General features: G+C 33.8%; 1 protein-coding gene across 1 annotated transcript in view; it reads right to left on the bottom strand.

Annotated features, from left to right (window-relative positions):
* Window positions 1-23,790, bottom strand: part of LOC103609019 (vacuolar protein sorting-associated protein 13A-like) — a gene marked incomplete at its 5' end in the record, with an annotated part of 117,223 nt that overhangs the window by 24,186 nt on the left and 69,247 nt on the right. Inside the window, 8 exons of the mRNA XM_008593395.1 lie at window positions 5,205-5,316; window positions 16,326-16,449; window positions 16,557-16,602; window positions 16,999-17,162; window positions 17,250-17,325; window positions 18,938-19,019; window positions 19,993-20,138; window positions 21,348-21,461. Of these exons, the coding sequence (XP_008591617.1) occupies window positions 5,205-5,316; window positions 16,326-16,449; window positions 16,557-16,602; window positions 16,999-17,162; window positions 17,250-17,325; window positions 18,938-19,019; window positions 19,993-20,138; window positions 21,348-21,461 (864 nt within the window). The remainder of the gene's footprint in view (window positions 1-5,204; window positions 5,317-16,325; window positions 16,450-16,556; window positions 16,603-16,998; window positions 17,163-17,249; window positions 17,326-18,937; window positions 19,020-19,992; window positions 20,139-21,347; window positions 21,462-23,790) is intronic.

Raw genomic sequence — 23,790 nt, 5'->3', positions numbered from 1 at the left:
CGGGGGGGGGGGGGGTAAAAGATATAACAACTACAATTACTTGAAGTTGATACGACAAGCAAACAGAAAGGACATTGTTGGGAGGGAGGGAGGAAAGGGAGGAGGGAGGGAGGTTTTGGTAAGGGGCAACAATAATCAACCACAATGTATATCGACAAAATAAAATTAAAAAAAATAATAATAATAAAAAAAATTTTTTTTCTCCAGTAAAAGCAACGAAATATTTTTTCACAAAACTGGAAAAACAATTAATAACTGTGGTCACAGAAGTTTGAAAAGATTATTTCACTGTGGCAGAAAAACAGAAACAGAAAAACAAGGGCAACTATACTGTTAAAGAACATGTTTCACTTCTAAGGGCTAAAAACTGAAGAATGATGAAACCCTAAGACTACATGAGAAAAGTTTACTAAAAGTTTACTAGTTACCAGAATATTGTTTTAAATCTTTTTACTATTGAAGAGATTTTAAATAAATGTAATCCTACGTCCAATTTTCTTTTCATTAAAATAGTAAGCAACTGCTGAAATAACCAGAACTTCTTCCAGATAAATTCTTAAGGAATAGAATATTAAGATCATCTTTATGAAACCATACCATAAAATTAAAGTGTCACAGACCAACCACAGGAAACTCAGTAAATGTCTTGTGCACAAGTAGTTTAGCATTTTCTCTCAAAGTTGGAACATTAGAAGCCAGTGAAGACATTTCCAGACCCTTCCTTCCTCTGGCATACACAATAATTACATATAACAATAGGCTATGTTCTTTTCTAGCTTCTAGTTAGTAGAAGGTATAGGTTTGGTTTGATTCTGGCCAAGGGTAAAGATGGCAGTTGGTACATGACAAATATAAATTCAGTCTCTGACACAAGTAGTGACTATTTTATGATCACCATTTTTATTTACTTATTCCAAAAAGAATACTATTGTGATGAAAATAAGAAATTCTTTGACATTTATGTATTTCTAGTATATATGACTTTGATTTCTGTTTAATTTCTATTCAATTTGAATGAATGCTAGGTAGGTAGAAATTTCAAGGGCTGTTTGTTTATGATGAGCTCAATATTTTACAATCTAAAATAGTAACTTCCAAAGAACATTGAGCATAATGATTTATAGCAATAAAAGCTTGATAAACCTAAGAATTAGAAGAAACTCAGAAATCACTGGCCAAATCGGTTAAGCCAAAAGTTCAACAATTAAGCCAATTATCTACTACAATCTAATATAAGTTCAATATAAGCAAAGAGCTTAACATAAGTGAAAGTAAATGTTCCTTTGTTGATCCAAAAGCACAGCAGTCATATGGGATTAAACACTATAACTGCTAATAATCATTCACATTTTAGAGGGTTTTATTTAGTACATCTGATATATTAGGGAAATAAGACAGTTTCATCTGAGTAGAAATTTTTTTTTTTCCTTTTTGTCTTTTTTACTGACCGGTAACGGGATCGCAACCCTCAGTGTCGCGCCCGTACCGGAGACCGGCAACGGGATCGCAACCCTCGGTGTCACGCCCGTACCGGGGACCGGCAACGGAATCGCAACCCTTGGTGTTGCGCCTGCACCACGCTCAACCAGTGAGCGGGAACCGGTCTCCACATGGGATCCAAACCCTCAGCGGGAGCGCCGCTGCGCTCCCAAGTGGCGTACTCTCTCGTGCGCCACCGGGCCGGCCCTGAGTAGAAATTTTTTAAAAAATCCTTCAGTACATAAAACATAAAATAGATTTGCTCATGGATCTTTCAGAGACACAGATGACATTTTCCCTAATATTACTCAGAAAAAAGACACATAATTATGTTTACCATAAACATTTTCCTAATGTCCTGAATTAATTCATAACATTTTTATAATAGGGATATAGTATATGAATATGTAAACTAACAAGTACATATAATGATTGTAAAAAATAACTTTGTTATTGCTTCACAAAAATCAATATAAAGTGAAACAATTAAAAGTGAATCAATGAAATAAAATAACATTGGTTTTCATTCTCACACTATGAATTATTTCACTAACTTTTCATGACAATGAATGTTTTTCATAATAGTAGTTCAATCTACATAATTTTGGAATTGAACAAGTTGACACTGCTTTAAGTTATATTAGTTTATTATTATTAAAATAACATGACAAAAATGTTTAAAACACTAAATGAACACAAAACATTGAATGACCATTGCTATTCTTGTTTTTATACAATGGCATTACATTATAGCTCAGAAAATTTACAGAGAACATTTAAAAAAGGTATTTTGTAATAAATAAGCGGATAATTTAACATAAAACTAGTGAACACTAAAAAATATATTTAAGTCTAACTTTAAAGACAAACTGTGTAATACAACATTACTAAATATATAAAAGCAAATTTATTAATATCATATGCCGTACTTTGGATGTAGAATACATTTTTTTCTGTGCTTAAATAATGCAATTATTTTGCTTTATGAAGATGTGTAGAAAAACATTTTAAAAGGAAAAAGCATTTTACCTTTCTAAAGTGACATATGAACATTATGGAAGCAGTTGTACAAAACATGTTAATGAAACATTCAAAGTAAAATGATAAAGAACATATGCATTTCAACAGTTTAGACCTAGTGATCCTCATCATCATCCTCATCACTACTGCTACTGTGAGTCATAATCCACGCCCTGCAGACCTGAATTTTCTGTAAGCATGGTAAAGGAAGAAAAGAAGCACAAAGGTTAGTTAAGTACGGCAAATGCTTGGAAAACATGTAAAATTATGAAATATTTAAGGAGTCAGAATAATTTTAAAGCAGATTTTTCAGCTGTAACTCAGGCTGTAATTATGGATATAATATTCCATAACTTAATAGACCTAAGACTAAACTCTATTGGTTGGTACAGACTCAATGTATAAAATGGTTTGATAATACCAACGAGGTATCCTATAAATACATAAAAATTATTCTATTTCTCTAGTAGGCAACTTTGACTACTAGGAAGCACTATAATAATGTGCTACTTTCTGGATAGAAAGGTACACAATAAAAGGATGTATTTTATATTTAATTATTACTTATGGGCATACATAATTTAGTGAAATCATAGCACCTTTTTTAGAAAATGAGAAAAGGAGAAACATTTGAAAATCCAGCATTTTCTAAGGCACCATCCTCAAGTCCACTTTAAGCAAAATAAGAGTCTAGGTAAATGAGATTTTAAATTCAGTTTACATGTCATTTAATTATTTTCTACAGTATTGGTATTCCTATACTTTAAAGTGTTTGCTAACAATAGAGTGTTGATTCAAAAAAGCACTACAACCAGCAAAACAACAATCCACTTCTTTCACCTGTAGGAAAATAATGCTAATGGCAAACGTCCCAAGGTATCTGGTGAATTCCCATAGGTATTCCAGCTAGTACTGTATTTAACACTCTTGCTAAAAAAACAGGTAATGCTGACAAGGATTGTGAGTTTAAGTCATTTATATCGCTCTTATAGCAATTAACGTTGAGACTGGCCTAATAAAAATAGTATGCATCTTTCAAAATACATACTCCAAAGGTCATGCCTTAAACCCCAAAGTTTAAAGGTTCAAAAAACAACGAAAGTGTGAATAAATTTACTTGCCACTGAAATAAAATTATCAACCATGAGAAATTTTTGGTACCTCACAGCTTCCTTGTTTATCATAATCTGTATCATAATAATGAGGATATATTTCTAAAGTGTCCTCACTACTCGTTCTTACTTCCTACTAAGTTTATTAAAATAGTTTCAAGAAATATTTTTAGATTTTTTTAAAAGGTGATATGAAAACTATTCAACTTTCAGTCTAGTAAAATGTTAGTACCATGTTAACTGTGTTTTAACAAGGGAAGGCAGCCATCGGGTAGAAATATACATTCCAATCATAGGTAACTTCTGCAACTTCTCTACCTTGCTAAAAATGATAAGCTATCATTGTAGAGACTGCACAATATGTCCTTTAGAGCACAACCTCTCAATAGATTGCCAGTTCTATCCCAATATGCAATTATTTGATGGTTTAAAAATATTTTAAACACAGTACAAAATCACTTTACTAAACAGTACACATTAACTGTATGGTTACATTTTAATATATTTGATAGAAGGCTCAGAGAAACTCGGCGGGAGCGCCGCTGCGCTCCCAAGCGGTGCACTCTCCAGTGCGCCACTGGGCCGGCCCTGCAATATTAAATTTTAAAGTTTTAAATCTTTACCTTAATCACTTTAAACATGACAGTATTTAAAATATTAAAGCTATAAAGGAAGTTCCAGATTCCAACAGTTTATTATTACCATGAGTATTTTTAAGTCTATACAACATAATCACTCTTCGTTTTCAAACAAATGATTTAACTTGGTACTCTACATCTGAAGCACAGGAATGACTTTACACTGGTATAGCCTAGTATATGATTACTATGTTACCTACAACATTAACCAGATTTTTAAAAAACCAGATTTCATAAAAATCCAATTTTTATGAAATTCCACAAGGTTTTCCATAGACTGTAACAGAATAAATCAGGAAGAGGGTCATGATCATTTGAGCATTTTCAAAAGCAAAGCATAAAAATCCAAGAATAATTTGCAATAGTAGTGTTCCTGAGTTTTTTCCCTCCCTTTTTCATGTCTAATTGGATATGAAGATTATCTCTGTTATAAAAGCTACTAATAACTTGATAAACAGTTGGAAGTACCTGAAGGAAATGGTCTCATTGGCTAAATAAGTATCATCAACTATGAGGGTACATAAGGCACACTGGCTTTCAACAAATCCCACAAATCCAGGGCACAACTAAGAATATCCTACAAAAAGATCACATCCACTAAAATTCTCATTAAAAAGTTACCAGTACAAAAGCTTTTCTTTGTATTCAAAATATTGAAACAGCTGTATGTAGTTTATACATTTTAAAACTAAAATCTACTGTTGGCTTTCACTTGCAAAGTCATGCATTAACTGTTTTCATATCAAATTTTTTGATGCCTGCAAAAAAGAAAAAAAAAATCTTATAGTAAATAAATGTACTTTAAAACCTAAATGTAAGAAACTTATAAATAAAATTAAGCAAAACATATAAAAGCCCAAATAATCTAATATATATTTAAAGTATTAAATAGCCACTTAAAAAAAACCTATCTTGACTCATTTAATCTTAATTTATAAGATACTTTTTCACTTACCTGTAACATTTGGTTTCCAGTACCATCCCTCAACCTGTAAGGTCTGATAACTCCATCTTCATTAAAGAACCGAGGAGGTCGCAGACTCTCCACTTCAGAAGTCTCTGTAGCTCTGGAGGGAAAAACATAACTTAATTTTTAAACATTACAAAAACTCATAAATACACTATAAAGTGCAACTACTAAAGAGAATCTTGTTTCAGATTAAACAAGAATATTATATCACTTTTCTATTTTTAAATTTGTTTTTATGACACAAAGAATGTAAGTTCTCTAGAAAAATGTAGAATTATAAAGACATTTGTTAATAGATTCTCTTGGACCTTCTTTATGAAAATAATCAGAGTACTAGCAAATGATGACAGTATTGCTTCTTCCTGTCCAGTTTAATAATTTAATTTGTTTTTCTTTTCCTATTATGTTGTCTAGTTCTTCCAGTATAATGCTAGAATCAAAAGGGGATTGTAGGCATCCTTTCTCATTCCTAACTGCATAGGGAAAGCTTTTGAGAGTTCTCCATGCAGTATAGATATTAGCCACTTTTTTGTCTTTTAAAGGCATCCTTTATTGAGCCAAGGAAGTTAATTTCTACTCTTAGTTTGCTAGTAGTTCTTTTTTTGTTATTGTTATTGTTTTTGAAAATCTTAAATGAGCAATATAAATTTTTAAATAAGAATTTCTTTTTGGTCATTTCTGTGATCATATACCTTATTCAATATGTTAATGTTATAAATCACACTACACAGTTTTCTAACGTTCAAATGCTCACACATTCCTTACATTCCTATGGGGGCTTGATGTGTATTATTTAAACATATACACACATTGTTGAATTTAGTATGGTAATATTTTATTTAACATTTTTGCCTGTATGATCGTAAGTGAAAATGGTCCATTTATTTGTTTGTTTGTTCATTCAACAAACATCACACATTCAACAAATATTTATTAAGACCACAAAATGTGTCCACACATACAGGCACACACATATGGATAAATTCTCCAATTAAAAGCAAGATGAATAAAAGCCATGATCCATCTACATGCTGCCCACAAGAGATTCACTTTAGAGTCAAAGACATAAATAGGTTGAAAGTAAAAAGATGAAAAAAAGATGATGCCATGTAAACAGTAACTAAAAGAGACCCAGAATGGCTATACTAATACCAGAAATAGCCTTAAAACAAAAATTTCTTATTAGACACAAAGAAGGATATTTTAGTATGAGAAAAGGGTCAACCCATCAAGAAGATATAAAAATTATAAACATGTAGGCACTTAACAAAAGAGCCTCCAAAACATAAAGCAAAAATTGACAAAATTTAAAAGCAAAAAGGACAATTCAACAATAATAGTTGAAGATTTCAACATCCTACTTTCAATAATGGATACCAACTAGACAGAAGATCGGTAAGGAAACAGAAGACTTGAACAGCACTATAATTCAACTAGACCTAATAGACATCTATAGAACACTAGACTCAACAACAGCAGAATATGTCATAGTCTCCTCAAGTGTACATGCAACGTTCTTCAGGATAGACTTTATATCAGGCCATAAAACATGTCTCAATAAACATAAAAGTATTAGAAACATACAAGTACGTTATCTGTCCACATGAAATAAAAGTAGAAATCTATAAAAGAAGGAAATATGAGAAATTTTAAAAATTGTGTAAATTCAACAACAGAAGCCTAAATACCAAAAGGTCAAAGAAGAAACACCAAGGAAAATTCACTACTTTGAGAGGAATAAAAACAAAAACCAATATACCAAAACTTATGAGATGTAGCAAAGGTAATGCGCAGAGAGAAGTTTATAGATGTGAACGCCTACATTAAAGAAGAAAGATCTGAAATCAATAATATAACTTCATACCTTGAGAAACTAGAAAAAGAAAAGCACACTAAACCCAAAGCTAGTGGAAGGAAGGAAATAATAAAGATTAGAACAAAGATAAATGAAATAGAGAATAGAAAAATAACAAGAATCAGTGAAACCAAAAATTGGTTCTCTGAAAAGGTTAACAAAAATGACAAGCCATTAGTCAGACTGACAAAGAAAAAGACAGAAGACTCAAATTACTAATATCAGGAAAGAAAGAGTGAACACAACTACTAACTTTACAAAAATAAGAAGAATTTATAAAGGAATACTATGAAGAAAGGTTGACAAATTAGAAAATCTAGATAAACTGGACAAATTCCTAGAAAGATAAAAACTACTGAAACCAACTCAAGAAACAGACAATCTGAGTAGACCTATATCAAGTAAAGAGGCTGAATTAGTAATTTAAAAACTTACCAGAAAAAAAAGTCAGAACCAGATGGCTTCACTGATAAATTTTAACAAATGTTTAAAGAAAAAATAACAGCAGTGTTCCACAAATTCTTGCAAAAAACTGAAGAGGAGGGAACACTTCCTTAAATCAGTCTGTGACAAAAATATTACACTGATACCAAAACCAGGCAAACACATCACAAGAAAACCATAGACCAATATCCCTATGAATATATATGCAAAAAATTTCAACAAAAAACTATCAAACTAAGTCCATCAAAATATAAAAAGGATTATTTATCATGTCCAAGTGGTAATTGTAATACCTCAAGTATGCAATATTGGTTCAACATATGAATCAATTAACGTAATATACTATACCAATATCCCTATGAATATATATGCAAAAAATTTCAACAAAAAACTATCAAACTAAGTCCAGCAAAATATAAAAAGGATTATTTATCATGTCCAAGTGGTAATTGTAATACATCAAGTATGCAATATTGGTTCAACATATGAATCAATTAACGTAATATACTATATTAATAAAACAAAGGGAAAAACAATTATCTCCTCAAGTGCAGAAAAAGCATTTGATAAAATCTAAAACCCTTTCACAACAAAGACATTCAAAAAACTAGGAACAGAAAGAAACTCCTCAACCATTATGATAAAGGACATCTAAGAAAAACCCACAGCTAACATCATACTTAAAAGTGAAAGTTTGAAAGCTTTTCTCCTAAGATCAGGAGCAAGGCAGGCATGTCTGCTCTTAGCACTTCTAGTTGACACTGTACTAGAGGTTCTAGCCAGGGCAATTAGGCAAGAAAAAGAAACAAAAGGCATCCAGATCAGAAAGAAAGAAGTAAAACTACCTCTATTCTCATTCTCAGATGATATGACCATATATATACACACACATACGCATATATAGGTCTTTTATACATATATATGTATAAAAGAATCCACAAAACAAATGTTAGAGCTAATAAGTTTGGTAAGGTTGCAGAATACAAGATCACTATACAAAAACCAGTTATACTTTTATACATTAGCAGTGTATAGAACAATCCAAAATGAAATTAGAACATCAAAAATAAAAGATTTAAGAATAGTTGGCTGGTTAGCTCAGTTGGTTAGAGTGTAGTGCTGATAATTCTTATGTCCAGGGTTTGATCCCTGTACTGGCCAGCTACCAAAAACAAACAAAAAAACACTTGGGAATAAATTTTAAAAAAGAAGTATAAGACTTGCACACTAAAAACTACAGATTACTATTAAAAGCAATTAAAGACCTAAATACAGTCATTCCTTGGTATAAAGGAAATTGGTTCCAGAACTCCCTGCACATACTAAAATCCATTGACAATTCTTGCATTTGGCCCTATGGAACCCATGTTTATGAAAAGTTGGCCCTCTGTGTTCATGGGTTCTGCATTCTGTGAATACTATATTTTTAATCCATGGTTGGCTGAAAAAATTCCACATATAAGTGGACCTGTTGAGTTCAAACCTGTGTTGTTCAGGATCAACTCTAAATGGAGAGACATACAGCTTCATAGACTGGAAGACTTGATACTGCCTATACTCTCCAAATTGATGTACAATACTCCCAAAATTGACGTACAGATTTAATGCAATCCATATCAAAATCCCAGCTGCCTTTTCTGCAGAAATTGACAAACTGATTCTAAAATTCATATGGAAATTCAAGTGACTCAAAGAATACCCCAACAATCTTGAAAAAGAACAAAGGTAGAGGACTCACACTCCCTCATTTCAAAACCTACTACAAAGCTATAGTAGTCAACACAGTGTATTACTGGCATTAGGACAGACATATAGATCAATGGAACAGAATTAAGAGTTCAGAAATAAGTCCTCAAATTTACAGTCAACTGATTTTTGAAAAGGGCGCCAAGACCATTCAATGGCAAAAGAATAGTGTTTTCAATAAATGGTGCTAAAACAACTGGATATGTATATGCAAAATAACAAATTTGGATCCAACCTCTCAACATATACAAAAATTAATCAAAATGGATCAAAGACCTAAACTTAAGAGTTGAAACTATAACTCAGAAGAAAATATAGGTGTAAATCTTCATGACTTTGACTAGGTAATGCTTTCTTAGATATGACACCAAAAGCATAAGTAACCAAGGAAGAAACAGATTATTTGGACTTTATCAAAAAATACTATAAAGGAAATTAAAAGACAACACACAAATAGAAGAAAACAGTGTTGAGTTTTCATAATACATTAGTCCGTTTTTGCTGCTTAGAATACCTGAAACTGGGTAATTTATAAAGAAACAGTTTATTTTACAGTTTCAGAGGCTGGGAAGTCCAAAGTCCAGAGAATACACTTGGTGAGGGCTTTGTTCTTGGTGGTGGCTCTACAGTGACACAGAGTATCACATCGTGAGAATGGCTGAGCAAGTGAGGGCTAGTCTCCTCACTTGCTCTCCTTTCAAAGCCATCAGAACCATACCCATTAGTCCACGAATGGATCAATCCATTCACAAGGGCAAAGTTCTCAAAATCTAATCACCTCTTAAAGGCCCCACCTTTCAATTACCATAATAGGATTTCCCACTCTCAAAACGGTTACAGTGGGGATTAATACATGAATCTTTGGGGGACACAATTCAACCCATAGCACAGAATATATAAAGAACATCTTACAACTCAACAATAGAGACAACCAATCCAATTAAAAAATAGAAAAAGGATCTAAACAGACTTTTCTCCAGGAAAGATATACAAAGATATACCAATAAGCATATGAAAAGATGCTCAACATCACTGGGCATTAAAGAAATACAAATCAAAACCTCAATAAGCTATCACTTTACACCCAATAGGTTAGCTGTTGAAAAAAAGCAATGGAAAGTAACAAGTGTTAGAGAGGATATGAAGAAATCCAAAACTTCTACTTTGCTAGTGGGATGTAAAATGGTACAACTGCTGTGGGAAACAGTTTGGCAGCTCTTAAAAAAGTTAGACATACAGTGACCATGCTTGCTCAGCAATTTCACTTCTAAATATATACTTAAGAATACTGAAAACATGTCCACACAAAAACCTGTGCACGAATGTTCTTTGCAGCCAAAAAGTGAACAAAACCTAAATGTCCATCAGCTGATGAACAGATAATCAAAGATGGTACATGCACACCATGGAATATAACTCAGCCATAAAAAGGAATGAAGTTCTCTTTTATGTTACAACATGGATGAACTTTGAAAATATAATACTAGGTGAAAGAAGCCAGCTACAAGAGACCACACATTACATAATTCCATTTACGTAATGTCCAGAATAGGAAAATCCATAGAGATAGAAAGAATAATGGTAGCTATTAGCTGAGGGGAGGGAAGAAAAGGGGAGTGATTGTCTACATGTCTACAAGAATGAGGTTTGTTTTTGGGGTGATGAAAATGTTCTGGAATTAGATAGTGGTGATGGCTGAACAATCTGTGACTATACTAAAAACTAATGAAATGTACACTTTAAAATGGTGACTTTTATATATCTGAATTATATCTCAATTTAAGAACTACTATATTAGTTCAGAGCAGCATTAAAGCAGCATTTTTGATTACAGGGGGTATGTGGGAGAGGGTGGATATGGTTATAAAAGAGCAATGGGAAGGATTTTTGTGGGGCTAGAACTATTTAGTATCTTGACTATGCTGATGGATACACAAACTTCCACCAAGTGAAAAAGCTGAATAGCATTACCACATATATAAGCAAATAAGTATAAGTAAAACTGGGAAAATCTGAATAAGATCAGTGGATTGTATCAATGTCAATATTCTGGTTATGATAGTACACTACACTTTTGTAAAATGTTACTACTGTAGAACATGGGCAAAGTATATATAGTAGCCTGCATGGTGGTTCCCAAAGATGCCAGGTTCTAATCCTTGGAACCTGTGAGCATTACCTTATGTTGTGATGCCTACTGGTGATTAAATTAAGAATTTTGAGATGAGGAGATAATCCTAGATTATCCAGACAGGCCCTAAATGTAGCATTACCTTATGTTGTGATGCCTACTGGTGATTAAATTAAGAATTTTGAGATGAGGAGATTATCCTAGATTATCCAGACAGGCCCTAAATGTCACAAGTGTCCTCATAAAAAAGAGGCAGAGAGAGAGATTAGACACACAAAGGGAAAGGCAATACGAAGATGAAGGCAGACATTAAAGCCACAAACCAAGAAATCCCTGCAGCCACTGAAAGCTGAAGAGGCAAGAAACAAATTACTTCCCTCCAAAGGGAACATGGGTGGCCCTGTTGACACCTTGATTTCAGACCTCTGGCCTCCAGAGGTGTGAGAAAATAAACTTCTGTTTTTTAAGCCACTGAGTTTGTGGTAATTTGTTATAGTGTACATAGAAAACATAACACATTGTACAAGGGATCTCTCTGCATTATCTCCTACAACTGAATGTAAATATATAATTAACAACAAAAAAAAGACTATCACGTCAAGCAATGTTCTAAGTGCTGCAGAAAACAAAAGCCACTGTGTTCATGGAATTTACATTCTAGCAGGAGAGACAAATAAACAAGGTAAAATAAAACAAAGGAGTGAAGAGAAATATGAAGCATCTGGGACGAGGGTGAGGGATAAATTAAAATTTTAGAGTAGTCATAGAAAGTCTCACTACGAAGATATCTTTTAAATAAAGGAAGTGAGCCATACTGACAACTGGTGGAAGAGTATACTAAGCAGAGGGGACTGCAAAGATAAGGAGGGGGTAACAATTCCTCTGTTGAAAGTCCTACTTCTGATTTTCACATCAAACTTACAACATCTTCATGTAAGATAAATGGGGAGGAGCAATTTCTCTTTTTTCTTAATAGTATAAGCTGGATTGTCTGTTTCTTGGCTTCTGGAACACCACTTTCGTGATTATCCTCCTTACTTTAATAGCATTCCTTTTAAGCTCCTTTGCTGGGTCTTTCCCATTTTCCCCAATTTCTAACTGTTGGTGTGCCTAAGTGCCAAATCCCTGGACCTCTTTTTTCTCTTTTCCATTCTCATTTCCTAGGGGGATCTCATCCAATCTCATGGTTTTAAACACTCTATTGTAGGCTCATAAATCTCAAATTTTTAACTCTACTTTGGACCTGTCTCTTAAACTTTAGACTCCTGCACTCAACAACTACTTGATGTCTCCATTTGGATGTCTAAGAGATGTTTTAAGCTTAATATATTTAAAACAAAACTTTTTAATTTCTTCTTTCTCTAAAAGAAATGACAACCCCATCCTTCCAGTGGTTTTGACAAAAACTTTAGAATTATCCTTGATGATTATCTGTTTCATATCCCACAACCAATTTTTCAGGTAATCTGTCACTATCTTCAAAATACATGCAGAACATGACCTCTTACAACCTCAAGCACTATAACAGTCAAATGATGATCATCTCTAACCAGGATTACAACAAAAAGCCTCATAAGTGCTCCACTGTTTTCAGCCCTGATCCCCCCTGTGGTTTATTCTCAGCATAGCAGCCAGCTCACATCACTCCTCTGGTTCAAAACCTTCCAATAGCTTCTCATCTTAGTTAAGAAAAAGCCAGTTCTTACCAGTGGCTTGCCAAGCTCTATGTGATCTGATCCCCTGCTTATTTCCGGACATCACCTTTCTTTTCTCCTTGCTTATTCCCGGATATCATCTTTTCTCTCTACTCTAGGCACACTGGTCTTGCTGCTCCTCAAATAGGCCAAGCATACTCCTGCATGTGCACTTTTTACTTGCTGTTCCTTCTGCCTGGGATGTTCTTCTCACATGGCTCACTCCCTTACTTCTTTCCGGTCTTTCCTCAAATGTAATCTTACCAGTGAAGCATCCCTGAACATATTTATATAAAATAGCAACCTTCCTCCCTACCTCTTTGTTTCTTATCTCCTTTAATCTGCCTTATTTTTCTTCACAGCATTTTTTACCATTTGGCATATCATATATTTACTAGCTACTTATTTTTGCATATTACTCTCCCACTAGAACGTAAGTTGTATGAAGACAGGAATTCTGACAATTGGGTTCACTGCTGATTCTTCAAGTGATTAGAACTGTGTCTAGATCATAGAAGATGCTCCCTAAAAAGTGTTGAGTCAAGAAATATTTATATGTGCTTATCAGACAGCTTGTTAATTGTGTTCAAATAATCTATTTACTTACTTTAATTTTGTCTTCCTGATCTATCAGTTATTCTTCCACCACTATTATATATTTGGGAAGTTCTTACACATTGTCAATTTTTGCTTTATAAAAATTGAGGCTATTTTGTGAACTTACAGTAAGTTCAAAATTGTTATCTTCTTGATTTTTTTTACTCATTAGCTAATTACCTTATTTATCCCAAATAATGCTTTTTTTGGCCTGTGTTTCACCTAATATTAGTAAGTATATCCTCTTCACAAAAAATATATTAGAATGCTTATGTCAATCATTCCCTTCCCAAATTGCGTTTTATTTTTTAATAACTTTGCTTGTTGTTTAATAATGTTGTTTTCATATAGCTCAATTAGATTTATCCACCAATTTGTATTTTCACCTTTGCAACCTATTCTTCCTTTTGGTTTCAGTGTTCTTCTTTAAAAGTACATCCTTTAAGAGTTTTTAGTCTTTATTATTTTTTTTCTTTTTTTTTTGTTCTTCTTTAAAAGTACATCCTTTAAGAGTTTTTAGTCTTTATTATTTTTTTTCTTTTTTTTGTGTGTGTGTGTCTTTTTCCATGTCCGGCAATGGATCGCAACCCTCAGTGTCGCCCCCGTACCGGACCGGGACCGGCAACGGGATCGCAGCCCTCGGTGTTGCTCCCGCGCCTCGCTCAGCCAGTGAGCGGGAACCGGTCTGTATGTGGGATCCGAACCCTCGGCGGGAGCGCCGCCGCGCTTCCCAAGCGGCGCACTATAGCAGTGCACCACCGGGCCGGCCCATTATTATTATTTTTTTTCTAAATATGTTTTATTTTGCCCTCAATCCTTAAAGATGATGCAGCTGGGTAGAAATAAATGGAAGGCAATTCTAGCAGCTCTGGAAAGAAGCCTGCATAGCTCTTCATATGTTTTGAATCTCTTACGTTTCATTGACTTTGGAGCTTCTCTAATGACTGTGACTCAACACATATTTATAAAACTAAAGTTACAGGTAGAGGAGACTGATCCCTTTTCCCCCATCTTAATTCTAAATTACAAAAACAGAAATACCCAATTATAATAACAAGTATGAAATACTGACTTAAAAGCAACAGCTCATACAATAAAAATACTTATCCTTAAATGGCAGGATGCAAGAGAAAATACAAAGGAAAAAGACTAGGGAGAAAGCCATCCACTTAACTTTCTAAGTTAGGTCTTATTAGCATAAACTTAATCATCTGTAGTATGTGTTATAATTTTTAGAACAGAAGTAATAATAATACAACTACTAAATTTCAGTCTTAAGCTAAATTTAATTTGGAAGAAGAGAGAATGTGTATTAAAATTACTTGAACAAATTAAGAGAAAGAGAGGGAATGTATATACAGTAGTCCCCCACTTCTCTGAGGTTTTTTTGCTTTCTGTGGTTTCAGTTTACCTGTGGTCTGAAAATATTAAATGGAAAATTCCACAAACAATTTGTACGTTTTAAATTGTGCACCATTCTGAGTATCATGATGAGATCTCACACTGTCCTGCTCTGTCCTGGCCGAGATGTGAATCATCCCTCTGTCCCTTGTATCCACACTGTCTGTGTTATTTGCCCATTACTCAGTAGCTGTCTCTGTGATCAAACTGACTATTACAATATCACATTGCTTGTGTTCAAGTAATTCTACTTGAATTATTCCAGTATATTTTTATAATTGTTCTATTTTATTAGTTATTGTTGTTAATCTCTTACTGTGCCTAATTTGTAAATTAAACTTCATCAAAAGTATGTACATATAGGAAAAAACATAGTATAGGTAGGGTTCTATCTGCTGTTTTGGGCATCCGTTGGGGGTCTTGGAATGTATACCCCACAGATAAAGGGGGAACTACTGTAACAGTTTTATAACAAACGAAGATCATAAAGGCAGGATGAAGACAAACTGAGTTTGAACCAAGGACTATAAAATGCCACTCTTTATTTCTCAAAAAAGGAGACGAAATATTATACTTGCTAATTTTATAAATGACATTTAGCATTAATATATTTCAACTAAGATAACTGAAAAGTTGCTTAACTTGCAAAGATGCTGGAAATGAATGACAAATAAAGGAAATCTCTATAAAGCTGAAATGACATAACAGCAGCAACTTAAAAATTATCAAAAGGAATTAGGAAAATCATATGCAATCTGCCATATTGTAGTGTTCTAACTGCTACTTTCAATTTGTCTCCTGAAAAGTATGTGTTGAAAACTTAATCCCCAATGCAACAGCGTTGGGAGGTGGGGCCTAATCAGAGGTGATCAGACCATGAACCATGAAGGCTCCACCACTGTGAATGGATTAATGTTGTTATCTCAGGAGTGGGTTCATTATAAAAGGCAAGTTTGGTCCCTTTTTCTCCTTCTCTCTTGCCCTCTTTGCCATTCTGCCATGAAATGATATAGCAAGAAGGCCCTCATGAGATGAAGTCCCTTGGTGTTGGACTTCTCAGACTTCAAAAACATGAGCCAATAAAATTCTTTTGTTATAAATTATCCAGTCTGTGGTATTCTGTTACAGTAGCACAAGACAGACTAAAACTATAAATAAGTACAAATCCAAACAGCAGATATATTTCATTTCTCATGGCTTAAACATTTTATTCATATCTTACATCAATGAGAATTTACCTTTTTATTCCCTGAAATGTACTACTAGCCATGTCTATGATGCCTCCAGTTGGTCTCGCCACTGCTCCAACTAAACCTTTCCCAACACCTTTAAAGAAACCAGCTGCTCCTTCTTTTTGAGCTCCTAGAAAGAAAAAAGATAAAGTTTTAGACAATTGGATCAGGAACGAAAACACAATAAACTTGTGAAAGACCTGGTGATACCTCACCCAAAGGAACTACTATACTTGCCTTTGATTGGTTTTGTAACAATTCCTGTTATGCCACTTACAAAACCCTAGAGAGAAAGAAAGCACAATTACAAATTTACAGTACTTTCACATAATGGCTAGAAGAACCAAGTCTGGCTTACAAAAAAGAATAGAGTTCTGCTTTTTATATGCCCCAAGAATTAATATATTTCCTAAGTATTTTATTTAAACAGAATGTTTCTGGAGGCTACTGACAAACTTTCTATGTCACCACCCACTGCTCTTACAACATTCAAATACAGGGTATGGCAAAAGTTCAGAGAAAAATAGAATCAACAGATAATACAAATCTTTCCATGAACTTTTTGAAGACTCCTCATAATAATTTAAGAAGTGAGAGTTATATGTCTGTTTCCTTAGTCATAGAATGTGGGTTTAAAATATATTTTCTAAAATGTTCACAACCCTGTGAAATTTCTTACAGAAACTAAGCCTTTCCCTCCACGAGTGATGCCTTCTCTAAGACCAGCTGGTTGCTTATTCATGGCTTCTCTCCTCTTCTGCTGGTAGTCTTCATCCATAGTCATAGCTGCTACTCCTTTAGCCATAGCACCAGTGATTTTGGAGGCAGCACCAGCTAATCCACCTAACGGAAGTTATAATATCATTAATAAAAGCAAATATGTCATTACCTTCTAGCACAATAATACTTGGTAGGTATTCTGTTTCTTACCAACAGCTCCACCAACTAGTGCCTTAAGTCCTAGTGCCATTCCCTCCACAAACTCTTCAGGACCCTGAATGGCTCCCTAAAGGGCCAAAAAAAAAAAGTTATATTTACTTCTAAAGGTGAGCTTTTTGATACAAATGAGGAAAGCAGTAGTGACAAAAAGGATAAAAATGTCACAGAGGGAAGTGACGCCAGCAAAAAACTTCACATCAGAGGAATTCTTGGGTGATGCTTTGTGACAGTAAAAGTGCAAAGGATATAATGTCGAAAGCTGATCCAAACTTAGAAAGGAGTTTGACAATTCACCAAAGTGTAGAAAACACGCTTGCTCCATAGTATAAGTTATGTGATGAAAAGAAGGCAAGCACAGTTCAAACTACTCTCAGTAAGTTTTAAATAAGACACATTAAAATTCTTAATATTTCTAATATTTTAAATTTCAATGTACAAAATAAATATTGGTTTTACTTTCATTTTTATTATCCTATACATTTACAAGTGAAAGTAGGAGAGTTCTGAATGTTTTGACAGATGTTTTAAGGGACGTAGAACAATAATAATTTTTCCCATTGGTTAAGATTTTTTGCAGTGTCAACTTGCATCACTAGGTTAAATGTATGAAATGCATTTTTGACTTATAATATTTTCAACTTAACGATGGGTTTATCAGGACATAACCCCATCATAAGTCAAGGAGCATCTGTCATCTCCAAAAGTGTACGTTTCAACTATTTCAATTAAGTTAGCATGATGAAGCAAATAAAAACACTTTTGTATTATATTGCATATACATTCTGTATATATGGTTGTACAATAATTTTCTTCAAGTATTGTGAAAAATAAAATATAAACATCAGTCAATTCAGATAATTAGATCTAATTTTTTTTTATAGATTGTTAGACAGATACAGTTTTCTCAGGCTAACACCTTTATCACTAATTTCAACAACTAAACCGTATCACTTTATTCATCACTATTAGTTCGTGAACAGCAATTTGATATTACAGTATTAGAAATAACATTATATTTACAAAAAGCTCTAGAATATTTTAAGTACTTTCACTTTTACAATGATCTGTAACAGTTGTTATTAGCAGCACCATTTTACAGATCGGAGTAATGTACAGGTCACATGATGTCCAGTGCCCTATAATGGGTACATGGCAAAAGTGGGATCCAACCCCATATCTCTTTTGAGTCATGCTCAGTTACCTATCCACTATACCACAGCTATCTCAAGTGCTCTACAATTTATATCAAAAAATGTAGGAGTCTTTTCAGAGGAGGAAAAAAATCCATTAAAATAACATATCTAGCTGACGCAACAACTCACATTAAAAATATCCTGTGTTCATTCATTAGTTAGTTATTAATAGTTTCCTTTGAAGCCATTTTTAAAAATAACTGTGGTAAATTATTTAGTTAATATTTTATTTAAAGATCTATTTATTTCTAGTCTGTACTGATCCAGGAAAAATATCTGTCAGTGTCTAAAAAAATATAGAGACAAAAACTGAAGTTGTGGTTGGGCTCAATTTCTTTCTACAACTCTGACCAAGAAAAACCACATTTTAAAATTTTGAAAATGGATATTTACTTCCTTGACAAATCTACATTACACATGTACGGATACATAAAATTTCACTAATCTACATTACTCTGTCCCTTTGTAAGATAATCTCAGACAAACCTGTTTTGAATAGTGTCTTATTACTTCAGACTGTAGTTCAGATGTTGTATGGAACTGATAGTTGAGTTGAAAAAATGCAAGCCTGAAAAAAAATATACTCTTATACTCATATACTCTGAAAAAAAAATACTCTTTTACATATATCTCTGCACATTCGAAGAATCTGATAAAAGCTATGAATCTTATTCTCAGAAAGGTCACCAATACATACAAATTTTCATGTAATTTAGGGAATTCAGAGACCCCCTGGAACCCATTCAAGGACCACCAGAACTGTATTTCCCAAGTCTGTCTTATCACAGCCCACACAGAAAATGTTTGACACACTGAGGTAAATAGAAGAGGGTGCTCAAGAATGGCCAGGGTTCAGTTGCTGCAGGTCTTGCTGAAAGGGCTGACAGCTGAGAAGCCAAGATCAGATGCTACTGACAACCCATTCACAGCACATATGTGATCCACTAATTGGGAAGCTCTATGTTTCTTGTTGCTGAATACGACAGTAACAAGATTAGAAATTTCATCCTATTCCTCCTGCCATCAAACTTATGTTCTTTTATTTGACTATTACCTAACTTTCTCTAGCTTCAGAATTACCTCTTATCAGACTTTATTCTTACTCCTGTTCTTAGTATAAATTCTTAACAGTAACATTTAAACTGATCTCTTTATCTCTCCTTTCACTGCATTCATTCTGTTCTAGTTACAAATGCTTGTAGGAGGCTTGATCCTATGGGCTTGGAAGCCACATCTTTGGGCATACACACCTTCTTAGGAATCCTTCCCTAGGCCAGAAAGACCTTCTAAAATGTGCGAACTTGCATAATTTATGTCTCTTTTTTAAAAAAGAAAATTATTTAATAATTATTCTGTGATTCAGTAATTGAGGGTTAGCAGGTAATATGTTTGGTGTTATTTAGATCATATTCCATTTAAAGGGAAAAACCACATTTTACCTATAATCTGCAATATACTTAACATACTTTTTCATTTTCAAAATTTTTAGGTAAATATAAAATGGACTTTTTATCAATTACAGATTTGAATATTAAACATACTTAAAAACGACATCTTGGACATCTGTAAGAGTGGCACCAATACTCTTCAGCAAAAGATTTAAAGAATGAACTGGAATCAGTCCTCCATGTTGTTGTGAATCTTTAGCTTCTTCTCTACCTGAGCTCAGTGAAACACTTAAATGCAACTAAAAAGAAAGCGAAATATTTTAAAGTACTTTCTTCACACTGACAATTATAACTTTCAAAAATCTGATTCATTTTAAATTCACTGCACCATAAATAAGATTTCAAAGTTATCTAGATCATGCCAAAATTAATAAGTGGAACATTAAAGCAATGTAAAAATCCAACATAGCTCTGTTTAAATTTTAAACTCAACAATATAAGATTATATGACATTTGGTTCCATCCCATTCTTCTGGCAAACCCAGAAAAAAAACTATACGTTTGTTAATAACATTAACACTCAAGAAGTTGAAACTACTGAAAAGAACTAAAATACAGGTGGTCCCCAATTTACAAAGGTTTGACTTAAACCATTTTTTGACTTTACAGTGGTGTGAAAGTGATGCCCATTCAGCAGGAACTGTACTTCAAATTTTGAATTTTGATTCAAAATTCTTTGTCATAACTTTATTACAAAATAGGTTTTGTGTTAGACGATTTAGACCAACTGTAGGCAAATGTAAGTGTTCTAAGCATGTTTAAAGTAAGCTATGCTAAACTATGATGTTCAGTAGGTTAAATGTATGAAATGCATTTTTGACTTATAATATTTTCAACTTAATGATGGGTTTATCAGGACATAACCCCATCATAAGTCAAGGAGCATCTGTCATCTCCAAAAGTGTACGTTTCAACTATTTCAATTAAGTTAGCATGATGAAGCAAATAAAAACACTTTTGTATTATATTGCATATACATTCTGTATATATGGTTGTACAATAATTTTCTTCAAGTATTGTGTAAACTCATAGATATTTTTGTTAAAAACAGATTTGATTCTACTCAATCTTCAACTCTTAAATCAAGACTACTTTTATAAATTAATTTAAAACTAATATACATATCATATACAAAATTTTGAAAACTGTCACCAAGCAGCTTAACAGAATATTAAAGTAAAATAACATTAGGTCAACATATAAACACATAAACCTATTCTATAAGTGGCACCACTATTATTTCCACCTGGTGCAAACTTATTTTAAGGAAAAATAAGTAAAAAATTTAAAAAAACATTCCTTTGTTATATATTTATATTTGTAAAATTACATAATTTATATACTATTAAGGAGCATGATTTAAATACTATATAACCCCAAACAGATCAAATCAATTTGCTATTACCTAGATAATCAAGGAGAATAAAAATGACTTATTTTTCCCCTACCTTGATAGGAGATATATGAAAATATTCATAGAGACTGACTTGTGACTGATCTACTAACGAAACTGTTTCATATTCTTCTTGGAAAGCTTCTATATCTTTATGGAAAAGGTCAACCTATAAAAGAAACATAGAATATTAAAAACTGAAGTGAGCCATATGCATGAGGTATTTGAGCCAACAGTTCACACACTGCATAAAACTCTACAATAACCAGACTCAACACTGCTCATTATTGGAAAGTTACTGCCTGCTATGGATTGACTGAACTGTGTCCCCAAAGTTTATATATTAGAAGCTTAATTCCCACTGTAACTTTTGAGGGTAGGAAATCCTACTATGATAATTAAAAGGTGGGGCCTTGAAGAGGTGATTAGACTGTAGTAGTGAATGGATTAATAATGGTGGCCAGGGACGTGGCTCTGAAGGCTTTAAAAGAAGAGTACATGAGAAGTTTGTCTCTCTCTGCTCCACCATTTTCTGCCATGTGAGACCCCTGGTTCACTGTCGCCACCACCAAGGCCTTCACCAAATGTTTTCCCTGAACTTTGGACTTCTAAGCCTCTGAAATTGTAAGCAATAAATTTCATTTTCTTTACAAATTACCCAGTTTGAGGTATTTTGTTATAAGCAACAGAAAATAACTAGTATGCTGCCTCAGAAGGGAAACTAACATTTCTATTGTTAGTGTTAGGAAACTTCTGTCTGCCAAGTATAAAGATATAATAAGCATATCTTTATGTTTCCTTCTAAACCATTAAAAGACACTAAGCTTTTCTTCATGTGACTATAGATCTTATCCCAAAAGGCCACTGATTCATTCCATCCACATTCTCTTGAGAATATTTCTTTCTTTGAACACCATCATATAGTCTACTTGTAGCACTTTGGTAACTGGCTTACTGCAATCTACAAAGGCCAGCAATGAAATAAAAAAAGGAGAACATGTTGAAAATAATTTTGCATAAAGTGATTAGTGTTTTCATTCATGATAATCATCCATACTTCTCTTCCAAATTCATAGACCTAAATTACTTTAAGTGTTGAGAAATGGCCCAAGATTCACATTTTAACCTATTCACAAAATCATCAAAGTGATAGCCTTATTAAAAATATATTTGAAAATCAACTTCTGTGATAACAATGTGAGGAGCTCTTCAGACCAGCACCCCAGTGAAACTGATGATATTTATTTAAAGAAACAAATGTTTGAGGCCTCTAGGAATGGTCCTAAGAGTATAAAGAAACATCTAGTCAAGAAAACCTGAAAAATCTGGTAAGAAAAAGTCTGTGGTATTTAAAAAAAGAATATTCTCTCCATCCCCTCTTCCATATCAATAAGCCAGAACTCCACTCTAACTGGTGCACCAAAGAACAGAGAGATCCTTCTGTGCCCAGACCCCAATGGAAGGACTTTCTTCCTGGGAAGAACAGGATGTTAGCGTTTCTCATCCTGCCCCCGCCTACCTACTGCTGCAAAGCTAAGTTATGAGTGAGGTGGGGCTTTCTTCTTCTGTCCAGCCTCCACTCCTGGAACGTTTCTGCCTTGGGTGTGGCACCACTGAGAATACTAGGGTTCTGATCACTCTTGCCATGGCATGGTGTGTAAAGTGGTGGTTCCACGCCAAGAGAGGCAAACTGAGAAGATCTCAGGGCACTGCTCCCCACCACACTGAGGGCTCAGCTCCTAAAGCCTGGTGTTACTGAGAGAGAAGAATACCAATGTCCCCGCTCCCAGCTCCAGCACTCTGGTTCAGAGATTTCTGCCTAGGGGAAAGAAAAGTAGGCTTTAAAACAGATAGCTACTAATCCCTTCCCAAAGTAACTGATTTCCTTTACAACAGAATGTGAAGTTCAAGCCTAAGGGTGAACTCAGAAACAGCTAAAAAAAAAACAAAAAAAAAAAAACAACAAAAAAAAAAAAAAAAAAAAAAAAAAAAAAAAAAAAAAAAAAAACAAAAAAAAAAAAAACAAAAGGAAAGTAATTGATTCAAAAAAGATACTGGCTGAACTGTACCCCCTTTACAACAGAATGTGAAGTTCAAGCCTAAGGGTGAACTCAGAAACAGCTGGTGAAAAGCAACCAAAAGGAAAGTAATTGATTCAAGAAAGATACTGGCTGAACTGTACCTGATAATTTGCAGGAGAAAACCGAGACTGACAACTAGAAGGAGAATAAATATGAAACACCAATTTCCAGATCCATTTCTTCAAAGGATCCTAAATTTAACTGGATTAGCCTATAGAGCAATTTATGCCCTAGGGCACTGTTGAAAACAATAGAGTAATCCATCAGCAATTACTGGAGCTTAACAGCTGATGCAGTCATGGAAAATGAGGAAGAGAGCCCTGCCAAAACCACCATTATCCCAGTGTGACTATTAGGCATCCAAAAGCTGCAACTTGCTGAGGGGCAACATAAAAGGTGTAAAACATTGTAGGAAAG

This window comes from Galeopterus variegatus, unplaced genomic scaffold (genome assembly GCF_000696425.1).
Source record: "Galeopterus variegatus unplaced genomic scaffold, G_variegatus-3.0.2 Scaffold9091, whole genome shotgun sequence".
Classification (NCBI taxonomy): domain Eukaryota; kingdom Metazoa; phylum Chordata; class Mammalia; order Dermoptera; family Cynocephalidae; genus Galeopterus; species Galeopterus variegatus.
Note: the sequence above shows the minus strand (reverse complement) of the source record. Positions and strands in the feature narration are given on the sequence as shown.